The sequence below is a fragment of the Pleurodeles waltl genome, chromosome 4_1, assembly GCF_031143425.1.
Source record: "Pleurodeles waltl isolate 20211129_DDA chromosome 4_1, aPleWal1.hap1.20221129, whole genome shotgun sequence".
NCBI classification, from domain to species: domain Eukaryota; kingdom Metazoa; phylum Chordata; class Amphibia; order Caudata; family Salamandridae; genus Pleurodeles; species Pleurodeles waltl.
In genome coordinates, this window is record NC_090442.1 from 998,696,724 (window position 1) to 998,710,079 (window position 13,356).

Consider the following 13,356-nt stretch of genomic DNA (forward strand, 5'->3'; position numbering starts at 1 on the left):
ATTTAGGATAAGAAGTTCCTCTCTAGAGTAGGTGATGATTTCTTTCCCTAAAGGGTTTTGAGCATAGTTTCTTGGCTCTTGGCTCGGTCTGGCGCGGACGGGCGCAGATGGGCTTGCCTTTTGCGCGCCTTTGGCGCGCCAGCTGCGCGCCGCGGTCATGGAGTGTCTAAATAGCTCTCTAGCAAAGAAAAGCTAGAGTGCTAACCTTAAAAAATGGCGGTGGCTTTCTAATTTCTTGTAACAGAGGAAGCGTCCTCTATTTAGTGTAGTTTTTCCTCGTTCCTCTTTACTTATGTGGGGAATAACTTGTTTAAGTTCAAAAGAGTTTTAACCTTATCCCAGCATGTCTTTTAACACACAATTTCATAGAAATAAAAACGATTAAAAACGGGCATGTAATTTAGGCAAAGTGCGAGGTGCATAAACGAATTGCATTTATACCATCAAATTCAATAATTGGCTTTTAACAATTTTACACCGACATCCAACAATAGCTTGCTACAGGCACAAAAGCGTAGGTAGTAGAACAGAAAAGCTCTGCCTACCTTCCGCTGCGCGCCGCGGTCATGGAGTGTCTAAATAGCTCTCTAGCAAAGAAAAGCTAGAGTGCTAACCTTAAAAAATGGTGGCGGCTTTCTAATTTCTTGTAACAGAGGAAGCGTCCTCTATTTAGTGTAGTTTTTCCTCGTTCCTCTTTACTTATGTGGGGAATAACTTGATTAAGTTCAAAAGAGTTTTAACCTTATCCCAGCATGTCTTTTAACACACAATTTCATAGAAATAAAAACGGGCATGTAATTTAGGCAAAGTGCGAGGTGCATAAACGAATTGCATTTATACCATAAAATTCAATAATTGGCTTTTAACAATTTTACTCCGACATCCAACAATAGCTTGCTACAGGCACAAAAGCGTAGGTAGTAGAACAGAAAAGCTCTGCCTACCTTCCGCTACAACTTGCAGTTGTTGTATAGCAGCGAAGCCTCAGAGCAGCACAGCCTGTTGTCCGGTTTCGTTGTACGCGGATATTCCCGGAGTCTGGCGAGTTTCACAGTCTTATAACATCATATAACTCCTGTAGTGCCTCTGATCTGAGGCGCAATGCCTCATTTGTTTATTCCCATTCGTGTGGCAGATTATACAGTCCCTCAGATGATTTTGTCAGATGTCCCTGGGGTGATCCTTGGCAGATTTTCGGTCGCGTCTAGTGAGGAGCAGGAGGAGCCACCGCATATTGATTCCCGGTCTGATTGAATCTCAGATGGATGTGGGGACATGGAGCCCTCCTTTCCTAGGGCCGCTACAGCTTTCACTGCCTTTTCCCTTTCTTGCAGTGCCTGATCACGCGGCAGAGCAGCTCTCGTGAAGCATCGCCCCTTCCCTTTGTGACTTTGGAGCTCCCTCCTTGCTCTCTCTCCCAGTCATCCCCAGCGTACCTAACCATTCTTGCGCTTGTTGCGGTGATGTGAAGAAGAGGGTGTAGTTGTTTGTAATGATTTTAGTTTAGCCGGGAACAGCATGGCATATCGAATGTTTCTTTCTCTGAGACGCCGTTTAATATCCATGAAGGTGGCTCTTTGCTTTTGGGTATCCATTGTAAAGTCGGGGAAGATCATTATCTTCTGGTCACCCATCACAATCTCCCCTATTTTCCATGCTTGAGATATTATGAAGTCCCTGTCTTTAAAGTGTAACAGCTTCGCTATGATCGGGTGCGGTCTCGCCCCCGGAGGAGGAGGAGGCCTAGCTGGCACCCTGTGGGCTTGTTCTATTGCAAAGTACTACGACAGGCCCTCCGGGGCCACCTGTCTGCGTATCCATTGTTCCAAGTACGTTTCCATATCTGGGGCTTCCTGTTCTACCTTCTTGGGTAAACCAACCAGGTGTAGGTTGCTTCTCCGTGCCCTGTTTTCAGCGTCTTCCGCGCGTGTTTCTAGTGTTTTGATCCGTGACGTTAGTTCGATTACTGTTTTAGTAATCTTCGAACTTTCCGGGGTAAGGCACTCCAATGACTTTTCGTTGGCGATCACTCTGTCCGTGAGTCGTCTGTGGTCGTCCCTGAGGAACGTCAGATCCACTAACAGGGAGTCTATTTTAAGTTCAAGTGCTTCTCTTGATGCTTGAATGGCCTGCAACAGAGTGTCTAACGTGGTTCCTTTATCAGATTCACCTGTTCCTCCCTCTCTCTGGGAACCAGTTTCTTCTCCAGGTCCGTCTCTCTTCTTGGGTTTGTCCATTTTTGGTCACCCTGTCTCTTCCTCAGGGCTGAGACCCTCTTGTCCTTCCCCACTTCTATGCCAGCGACGCCCTTTACCTCAGTTGCTTTGGACTGGGTCTTTCCTCTGGTATTTTCCCAGGATTATCTGACCAGATTGCGATCATAAGGGTCCCTTACACTTCAGCTTTCCACATAGGGGCCAGTCGGGAGCGTCCCAGAGTTCAATATTAAGTTAAGTGCTGTTTTGCTGCTTCTCACGGGGACAGCTCAGTGTTCCTGGGTCAGCGTCCCGGGTCCTAGGTCTAGGCTCCTCGTCAAGGGGAACCGGCAATCCCCCCCCCCCAGGGTCCCCGGCAGTTTCTCTGTTGCGGCGCTTTCTCCCCCGAGTTCCAAAACGAAGGGGGGGGGGGTCACCACTCCTCCGCCCTCCGCTCTATTGCGTGCTCAGTTTTGGGCGCCGGCCCCCGCCGCAGCTTCAGTGCGGGGCCAGCAAGTCCCCCCCTTTCGCTTCCTCCCTCACGTACCCAAGGTCAGGGGGGAACTCATCACACTCTGGATTCCCGGCACAGGCCCGGAGCAGTGTCGTGGGGCCAGCGCCCTTCGCCCACAACAGGCGCTCACTTGCCTCGCTGTTCCCGATGCTCCGTCCAGGTCTCGGCAGTTCAGGCGCTGGGTCCGGACATCTCACCCCAGCCGTCAGCTGTGTTTCTCCGCCCGATGGCCGCTCCTCCCGACTTGATCCCAAGTTCACTCATTGCGCACGTCGGAGGGCCGCCATTTTGTCAGCCGGGCATGTCTCGCGGCCCAGACCGTCTGCGCTTCTTAATTCGTCCAGTCTACCTGCCACACGATCAGTGGGTGCGGCTGGGCCTCCGCCACTCGTTACAGGGTGGTTCTGGTGAAAGCCGGGGGTCAGGGAGACAGGATAAATGCACAATGGGTGCTCCATCGGCCTCAGGCCACGCCCCTCACAAATAGTCAAAGCTTATTGATGCATTCTCCAAAATAATCTTTTTCTCTACCAGTCTGCCATTGAGGTCCATGAGTACTAACTGCATTCTGCCGTGCTACGTGCATGCCTTGTGGGCTGTGTCCAGTGAAATGTTACTGACTTTCCGTGATGATTCAGGACGGCCATTGTTGAAACCAAGACAAACATGATGCAGCAAAATATGTTTTGAGACCTGGCCTGGACATGACAAAGTATGTGGACTATGCAAATAGTTCCTGCATGGTGATCAAGAGTCATGCCTAGATGTGTGTGCCACAGGATTTACCTGGGCATGTGCTGGCATCCCTTATGGTTTTTGGAGAGAAAGCTGAGTCTGCATTGGAACACTTCAAAGACAGCCGTGCTGTGGCCCGCTGTTTGGGCTTGCTATCTCTGTACTATCATTTCTAACAACAACACTTAAAATTATAACATTCTCAGAGTCTTGCATACTGCCAGAGGCACCCTGCTCAATCCTTAGAACAGCAGACACAAACGATTCATGGCTCAACAGGGTCTATTTCCTCCTTCCCTGTCACAACCAGAGCACTTTGATTTCCCCTCCCATAGTCCAGCATAACTGGTAGGTGGCAGAATATAATGTTTTCTGCCTGGCTGGTGGATTGTTAAACAAAGTTACACCCTCCCCATCCACTCCTGCATACACAACCTTTTTGTGCAGATTTCAGTAGACCATGCTTTCATCCTGGTGAAGAAAGTGCACACTGTACTGGGAAAATGTATTCTAGAGTCCGTTCCAGAGGCATAGAAGGGCACTGGGTGATACTCTGGTATTTTCTGGTGCCTGATTCTGAATAGTTTCCGTCAGAAGGACAAGTTAAAGATGTTGACTTTGGCCCAGGTTCTTTCTGATCTGGTTTCAAAGGTGGATGATGTCCTTGAGCTTGCAGGAGGCCCATCCAGCAGTCACACAGATGCTTTATGAGGTTCATGGTGGGATCAGATAAGTTCCAGCTTGTTATTTTACCCTTTGGCCTCGCTGCCCTCCCTCTGGTATTTAAAAAGATGATGGTGGTGGTTGCCACCCACCTTTGCAGATCTGGGCTACATGTATTACTGTGCCTTGATGACTGGCTGCTTGAAGGCACGTTTGCCACAGTCAGTAATGAATCATCAACAGACAATAGTCACCATTCAGCCATCCATGGGTTTTTAATCAGCTAACTGAAACTCCACCTACAGCCTGTACAGGGGATTCCCTTCATAGGAGCCAAGCTGGACATGGTAGTCAAAGCGTTTCCATTCCCATGGAGAATGAGACACATTCAGGTATGATCTAGAGGTTTCGTACTCACTCTTGTGTTCCTGTGCAGATGTTTGAGGCTTTTAGATCTTTTGGCCTTGTGCATCCTGCTGGTCCCACGTGCCCCTTGGCACATGCAGGCCTTGTAGTGGAACCTCTATCTGCAGTGGGCTCAACCTTGGGGAAGCCTTTCAGACAGCATCTGCATTTCTGAGGTGGCAGCCCAGGACTTTCAGTGGAGGATGTCAGACACCAGTGAGGCATGCAACAGACCATTCTTCCTTTCCGACCTAGAGCTCACTGTAGTGACAAATGCATTGTGTCTGGGTTGGGGCGGTCCTCTGGAAGAGGTGAAGAAAAGGTGCCTTTGGTCAAAGACGGAGTAAAGACATCATATAAATCTGCTGGTGTTTGTGCTATTTGGTTGACTCTGAAGACCTTCCCCCTGTCTATCAAAGGGAAGCTGATTCAGGTCTTAACAGACAACACAACTGCCATGTGGTACTGCAATAAGAGTGTGGTGTGCATTCACAGACCCTGTGCCAGGAGGCACCATGTGTCTGGAAATGGCTGTTCCTTTAAGGGGTCTCCTGGATGGCAAATCATTTGGAAGATTTGGTAAACTCCAGAGTGGACAAGCTTAGCAGGCAATAGCTGGAGGACCACAATCTTTACCCAGAGGTGGCTCAAGGCATATAACTCTGAAGAGGTGTAGCTTGGTTGGTTCTTTTCACCACTAACTGTGATATGCTGTGTCAAGAGTAGTGCACACTGGAATTTCTGTTGAGAGGTTCCCAGGGAGACACATTCAGTAGGACATAGGCCTTCTGCGAGCCTTCTTATCTCTGCTTCCCCTGCTTCAAGTTTTGAAGATCACGATACACCAATCTCAGATCATCCCAACATATCCAGATAGAGCCAGCACAGGGTGGTACCCATTTCTTTATTTTTTCTCAAATCTGGCCACCTCTTCAGGAGGGCCTCCCGTCTCAGCAACACAGCCAGGTCCTGTACAAAAATCTTCACAACCTGCCACTCCAAGTGTGGAGATTGAGGGGTACCAACTGAGTGGATTTGATTTACCTGATGAAGTTGTGAAGGTTATTCATACTGCTTGGTGCCAGACTACCAAATCTGTTTGCTCCTGTTGTCAGAAAAGTTTGTGGCATGGTGTGAAGATTGTCAAGTTGATCCTCTGCAGGTCAAACTGTCAGATATTTTGTGATTTCTTCTATCTTTGGCCCAGCAAGGCTTTGCAATGGGTGCTGTTAAAGGTTATTTGTCAACACTATTGGCCTTTCTACATTTGAACAATGCACAGTCGTTATTCAAGTTACCAGTTCTGATGCTTTTGTTTTTTGGCAGATTTCCACACAAGTTGCTCTGTACACCCACCATTATGCCTCATTGGGACCTTAATTTGGTCCTTACATTCTTAATGTGCAAGTCCTTTAGTCCATGCATAGTTGTTACTTGGGATTAGTGACCATCACAATGGTATGTCTTACTTTAGTTACTTCTGTACGGTGTGATAGCAAGCTACAGGCGCTGTCAGCACAATATCCCTACACCATCCTTTTCCTGGTTAAATTGGTGCTACAAAGTCTAATTTCCTTGGTATTCTTTTATGTGGGACAGTACATCACTCTCCCTAAAAAGAGCTCTTATCTTTTACACTGAACGCCCAAAAGGTCACTGGGTGGATGACCAGCATTTTACTGGCTTTTCCAATGCTAAGAAGGTAAAGGCATTGTAGAAGTGCACCTTGTTTAGGAGGATCATCCTGCATGAAAACATGCTCGGCCCTAGCTAAGAAGAAATGGCCTGAAAGCCTTCAGGTCCATTGTACCAGAACCAAGACCGCCACGATGGTTGGTGAGAGGTCATCTGGTTTTGAACATCTGGCAGGCTGCTTCATGGGTGTCTGGGCACACCTTCACCAGGTACTACTGTCTCAATGGTGAAGCCACAGTGAGGGTGATTTTGCCCATTTTGTCCTGCATGACTTCCTGATATGTCAACTCCTTAGAGCATCCACCTTTTGGATGATACTGCTTTAATATTTATTCAAAAGGTGAGGATTCTGGTTTAGTATTATCTATCAGAAGAACACACAAAAGGTGATGGGAGGAATCTTTACAATTGTCTGACTTCTGGCAGTTGCTCAAAGTAGCATTCCAACCCATTCTTCTTTTGCCCACGATATCATCTTAGTTTAGAACCAGCTATATGGAAATCAGTCTCTGCGCTTCTCCAGTAGGAACAGCCCAGCCCAAACTGCTAGGCCAGGAACTTCCAGAACACAAGCAAACCAAGACTGGTTTCGCCCTGATTCAGGATCATCAGTTAGATGTAGTTTGGTTCCAGTGGCACAGTGAGAACGGGACCCCCACATCTGGGGATACCCTTGACATTTAGGATGGTACATGAAATACACAAAAGGAGATGGGAGGAACGCAAGGAGATGGGGGGACGCTTGCAGTTTGTCTAACTGTTGGAAATTACTTGGGGTAACACTCCAAGCTATTGTTCTTCCGTCTAGTCTGAGATGGCATGGTGGCAAAAGAACGATGGGATGGAAGCTACTCTAGAGATTGCAAGTAGTTAGAGATATTGCAGGTATTCCTCACACCATCTTTTGTGTGTTTGATGTATCTATTAGAAGAACAACTTACTTGTGTAATGCTCTTTCTGGTGGATCCTAACCACAGATTCCTCACCACTTACCCTCTTCCCCATTTTGTGAACTAGACTTTTAGGATTCTAGAAAGGTCCCTAGTTAGATTTTGTGCAGGTAATTCTTCCAGTTTGTCACAGTGATCTGCTTTTGAGGGCGCTGAAGAGTTCAAAGGTAAACTGACACCTTTATATGACGCTGCACCAGCACTTTCAGAGGCAGAGTGAGGTCGCTGAGGAGTCCCATGCAGCCACCTGCAGGCTGCATGGGAATATTGCTATGAAAAGCTGTGAATCCAGTTTGGTACCGGGCGGTTTCAAAAAGTGAAGAATATGCAGTTAGAGTGTCCAATATGTGAGTTACATAAGGTACTTGTTCCTTTCCTCATTTTAGCTCCCATAGGAATTTGTGCTTGTGCCTACCGTAAAAAGTGCTGAACAGATTTACACTAACTTGGGAATAAAAATAGAACTTTACTCAGAATGCATGCTTTTTTTTAGTTTGAAAATTTGTTCAGTAGTTTTTCAGAACAAAAAGGTACTGGGTGGGTTTGAAAAGGTTTTGTGTTCCTTGAGATCTCATTTGATAACAGCCTCTCGGATGAATAAACTCACCGGCACCTGCTTCAGCATCCTCAGAATGCTTTTGAAAATGTTCAACTGTCTACCTACCCCAGTTCCCAAATCTGTGATTTATGAACTGATAATTTCACATCTTGACTATTTTATCCTCCTGAATAGGACTATCCTAGTGTCAGGACACCCTTTCAAGTGTAACCACCCCGTTCTACAAAATAAGTAGATATCTGTTTAAAATCATGATTCAGTGATTTGTGACTTGTTAAATTGTATTTGAATTTTTTGACCAATGTGATTGGTCAGTGAAGGTCTCTGTAAAAAAAAAATGTTGCTATTTTGAAAATCGCAAATTGATTCTGGATCGTGACGTTTGTGCTGTGGAGTAAAATGTCTACAGTAAAGGAGTCACTATAACAAGTTTTTGATCATAGGGCAGTCGTGGGGAGTCCTGGAGAAGTGGAAGACTCGATTAACATTCCAGGGAAAAATGTAGAAAAGTAAACATTTGATTGAAAGAACTGCCTTATTAAGGAGTCGATTAGATCGCCATTTATTAAAAGGAAAGAAAAAAAAAAGACATGGGCATAAGGCAGAAAGATGGAACGAAAGATGAGATGTGGACATTACATGGGGGGGGGAGAAAAGACTGTGCAGCGGGATCAGAGCAGGGCTCGGCCGCCCGCAGCAGATGGGCACAGGGCCTCACCTGTGCCTACTCGTTATGGCAGCCACCCCTTGCTGCACGCAGCCTCTGCTGCCACCTGAGGCGGGGTGGGTGCAGGGTTAGCCGCGGGGCCCTGTGCCCAGACACAAGCAAAGGGACCGTGGCCATTCCCTCCAACCAGTACCTGCATGCCCACGGCCTAAGCTCTTCAAGGCGAGGATTGGGAATAAAGTGTATCATAAAAAACATCCATAGGAATTCAACAAACAGAACAGTTAAAAACATAGCGCGCAAAAGAACTGACATTTATCAATTATGGTATTCAGTGTGCACAGTGCACGCCAAACTTGCATCGCCTGCCGTACACAAAACACCCGTTTATCAATGGCACTAGAAAAAAGATAGTTAACAAGAGTTAAACTTGGTGGCTGACCTTAATGATGCCTTGCATTACAAACAGTAACTGGCGAATTTTAGTAGTTTTGCGCTTTTGAATCACAACCATAACTTGGTGTTTTTCATTGAATGTATGCATCCATGTATCAGAGAGTAAGTGACATTGGCGCTGTTTGACCAATTCGCTCGAAACTTTTTTTTTTTAAAAAGAGTGACTGGCTTAGTTTCGTGCATATCACGTTTCATGCACATCTACTACAAAGGGAAGATAGAAAACACAGACTGGTTCCCATTTTAAATCCCACCTGAAACTTTGCAAAGGCTGAATGGAAAATCACCAAACTTGTGCATTTACTTGGTTTGGTACAAATCTTTTCAGTCGTTTTCAGATATTAGCATTTGAAAAAGATGTCAGCGTGCTTTGAAGGATTACATTTTATATATATATATATATATATTACAGTTTTTTTATTTGCCTATAACTTTAGCACTATTTGATGAATTTGCTAGCAATTTTGTAAAGGCTTAGCACATTAAGCGTATTCCTGGTATTTTTAAGCCAAGGCAGCACCAAACCAGTGCCTGGAGACCCCCATGGGTGACAAGTTCATGCTCTACAAGAATCGATTGATTGATGCAGATACCTTAAAGGGGACAGAGGCAATTGAAAGATTGGTCAAAAAAGTGATAATTTGTAATAACTGTGGCATACTGTCAAATCATTATGAAACAGTTTACAAACCATACCCATAGCCACGTCCACAGATGTTGTTTACGGCTAGCCTGTCTGTACGTGCTTAATGTAAGTTATTCGCATGCGTGTAATGCCCTATTTTCTGTTTATGCATGTGCACTTCAAAACTACTGATTGGTAAGAACGTTTGTGAGTAATGGGCAGTATTTTTTGCTTACTCCAATGACTGCAGTGTATAAACCGTGTGTTTATATGGATGTCATAGTGATACTTGACCTAGGAATAAATCTTAAAAAAACTTCTTCTGAAACGTTTGATTACTGCAACTTGTTTAATTTTGTTTTTTTAAACTCTATTTATGTATTTAGGGGAGCCCTAGAAGCCTACGTCCAGTCTGTAAGAACTCGAGAAGCAAAGGAATTTGCACCAGTGTATCCCATAATGGTTCAGCTGCTCCAGAAAGCCATGTCAGCCCTCCAGTGAACATGTCCGCATGAGAGTATCATTTTCACATAAATGCTGCAAAACTTTATTTTAAAGCATCACATATGTTGATGTATATTTACCATTACTTAATACTTTCTGCGCATGCAATGTTACACACACACACTATGAGATTCCTAATTAACTTTATTTCCAAAGTTAATCCTTTTGTGTAGGTGTCTTTATGGGACATAAAGGACTCGAAATTGTTGGTTCCAATTTTTGACAAATGCGAAATGTAATGAAATAAAGAGAGATAGAACTAACAGCTGGAAATTAGGAATCTTAATATCTCAATAAAAACCTGATCAGTTTTTAATGTGAAACCAGTTACTTGACAAAAATGGTCTGGTAATGTTGCATTGTGCTGCAAATTTGAAATATAAATAAATACATAAATATTATATAACGGAGTCGGTGACAAATCTCATCCAACTTTTGCAGAAAAAGTGAATCCAATTTCGGTTTGGCATGGCAAGTTTTGTGCGAATCCGTAAAGGAGGACGTGAGTGTCAAAAAAGTGTTTTTTTCCATTTTAATTCTCCCACCAATCTTCGCTCTCTGTTACAGGAAAAAAACAGCTGAACGAAATTACACCAAACTTGTCGTGAAAGTAGGACCTGACTTTACCCCGTGGGTGATCTTTTTGTCAGGGTTCAGTCCACAAAATTGTGAACTAGGCTGCTGTTACATCCCTACGCTATCCCTGGTGTGTTCGTTTTTCAAGGACTTAAACACTTGGTTGTTTGCAGAGTTGACTTATTACTGATTCTATAGCACCGTTACGTATCTTAGGTGGGAAATTGTGCTTTACAAATAAATGAAACATAATTACTTTTAAAGATTTTAAAAACTTTTTTTTACAATCAAGTTTTCTTGTGTTGTTTAAAAATAACATTTTTAGTGGATACATTTTCCAGCAGAGTCCTCACCCTAGGACTATTAGGTTTCAGAATCGTCTCAAACTTATTTTTCCAGCAATGAGTCTCCAGGGCAGGCAGGAGCTGCCACAAGTCTCTAGCCACAACTGCTTCTGAATGTGACGTCAGTTCCTGTGTTTCCACGCCTTACTAATGCAATCTGGACCTCTCTCTCTCCTGTCTTGCTGAAACAAATCTCTGATTTATAACAGACTATGAAAAATGTCTCCTTTAGGAGCCTCTGGCTTTAAGCCTTGCAGGTGATACTCCAAGAAGACGTCCTGTTCTGATCCACATGTCAAATACATGTGGTGTATGGAGATGGCTCAAGATGCCACGGGAAGTGATTCTTGAGTCACAATACATCTAATGACCATCAGGGAGCGGAAATCTATTTTTGGCTAAGGCCTGCAGGGAGACTCCGAAGTAGACCTCCTCTCTCAAAGGTAAGTCACCTTCCAGGAAACGCTCTCCTGGGAGTTCTACAGAAAAACAGAAAGAAAGTTAAAAGCAGAAGTTTCTTTTGTTTGTTAAAGAAACAGTCCTGTTCTCATGATCATTTGGAGTCTTGGCATCTTGTGCTAATGACAGTGTCGTCCTTTGTGTTGGGCAAGCCCTCAGTGCCAAAGAAGTAGAGATAAGAGTTTCCAAGTCATCCGGCCAGAAGTGGAAAAAACATTTCAGGAACTGTCCTAGCCAACTACTTTTCCTCTAACATTGTTTCCATCTGCAAGGATATCAAACCAAAAATGTGGAAGCATGAGCACAGCAGTCTTAACTGCAACAGCACATCTCCTTCATGGTCACTATTTGTGTCCTCCCTTTTATGGATGAGACTGAAGTCAACAATGCCTTCCTGACTCTTAAGTTAGGCCCTGCTCATGATGCTTGCCTCATGGCCATCATTCAGAGTTTCCAGACTGGCATTTGTAAAAAAAAAAAAAAAAATCTTTGTCAAACTTTTAACACCTCTCTGGTCTGTGGAGTTGCTTTGGAGTTATGTAAGCGGACGTTATGACAGTCTTTAAAAAGACAGTTCTGGATGCTCTGACCTGAAAAAGTATCACCCAACTGCAAGCCACAGCTATGGAAAAGCATCATGTCTAATGACTTGTCAATCATTCTAAATCGCATAACCTTCTAAATAAGTGGTTCCTGACCCATGGGGGTCCATGAAAGCTTACTCATGGGGTCCACAACTGCTTAGGCACTTAAATAATATTAACAGATTAATAAAGTGCATATAAATAGAGTAGCAACATGTAAAATTGAACATTTAAAAATTTGCTGTAAATGTGAAATAATTTGAAATTGAAGGCTTAAAATTGTTAGCATCCTCAGATTGGTTTGTGGGAGCAGTGCAAGCGATCAAACAAAATATAGTATGGATGATGAGTGGCCTCAATTGAATTTGGAAAACCTCCCCTTTTCCACTAAAACAACTTTTTTATTTGTTGTGTTATATTTGTTTACGAATTTAATAAAATATTTCATAATTTGTGTTTATTTAATGAATGCTTGTTTCTGTATTTTGTGCAGTGTTTTCCAGTTCAAATAATTGAAAAAGCTTCATATGGAATCCCCAGCCTCTATTAATGACTAAGTGGCGGTCCTCAGATTCAAATAATGATTTAGTGAGGGGGTCCTCAGGTTCCACTAATGATTAAGTGGGGTCCAAAGAGGTCAAAAGGTTAAGAAGGAATAGTTTCCTACCTGTAGCTCCAGTTTCTCGTAGGGGAATCTCAATTGAAGTCATAAGAATCAAAAGTCACCTGTGAATTTTTGTCAAAACGACTTTATTGGACATTTTTCATCTCTCCCTTGCATTTTCTGACCGGAATGTTGGTATTCTGTCATGAAAAATGCCATCTTTATTTGACAAATGCCCTGCCTGTGGGAGAAAGTAAGAAAATACAGACCCCTATAACGTCCATATTATTTGTCTTCCAGCTAGTCATGTTCCTGAAAATGGCTTGCCTCACACAGAAGATTGTGTTGATGCCTCAGCATCAAATAAATGATGGAGCTCCTTCACTTTTCAGACAATTACTATTTATATTTGTAGTTTAAAAACGTATAGTCCAGACCAGAATCCTCATCATCTAGAAAGAACAGTAATTGGGCTGACATCACATTTTGGATGGGTTCTTTCCCACATTATGAGGAGACTATGTGCAATAGTCTAGTGTAGTCTAGTGATTATACTGTTGAATTGTATGTAGCAACAGTGGAATGGTAAGTAAATCTCTATTGTGCATCTTGTAACAATTTATACTTATGTAATGTATTTGGAAAGGGGGTTGGAGTAGAGAACCCTACCTGCAACTACAATGTTTATATAGCTGCAATAGCATGCATAATTCTGCTGCTGTGATTTGGGAATTGCCCCTAGGACTTTGAGATCCACACTATATTTCTGAATAACCATATAAAGGGAATACTACTTAGAGATCCATACTGCCCCCCGCCTA

General features: G+C 43.8%; 1 protein-coding gene across 1 annotated transcript in view; it reads left to right on the plus strand.

Annotated features, from left to right (window-relative positions):
• COG5 (component of oligomeric golgi complex 5) overlaps window positions 1-12,396 on the plus strand; it is a 1,306,288-nt gene extending 1,293,892 nt beyond the window's left edge. The window contains exon 23 of the mRNA XM_069229832.1: window positions 9,851-12,396. Coding sequence (XP_069085933.1) covers window positions 9,851-9,965 — 115 coding nt within the window. The 3' untranslated portion in view covers window positions 9,966-12,396. The remainder of the gene's footprint in view (window positions 1-9,850) is intronic.
• The last annotated feature ends 960 nt before the right edge of the window (window positions 12,397-13,356 follow it).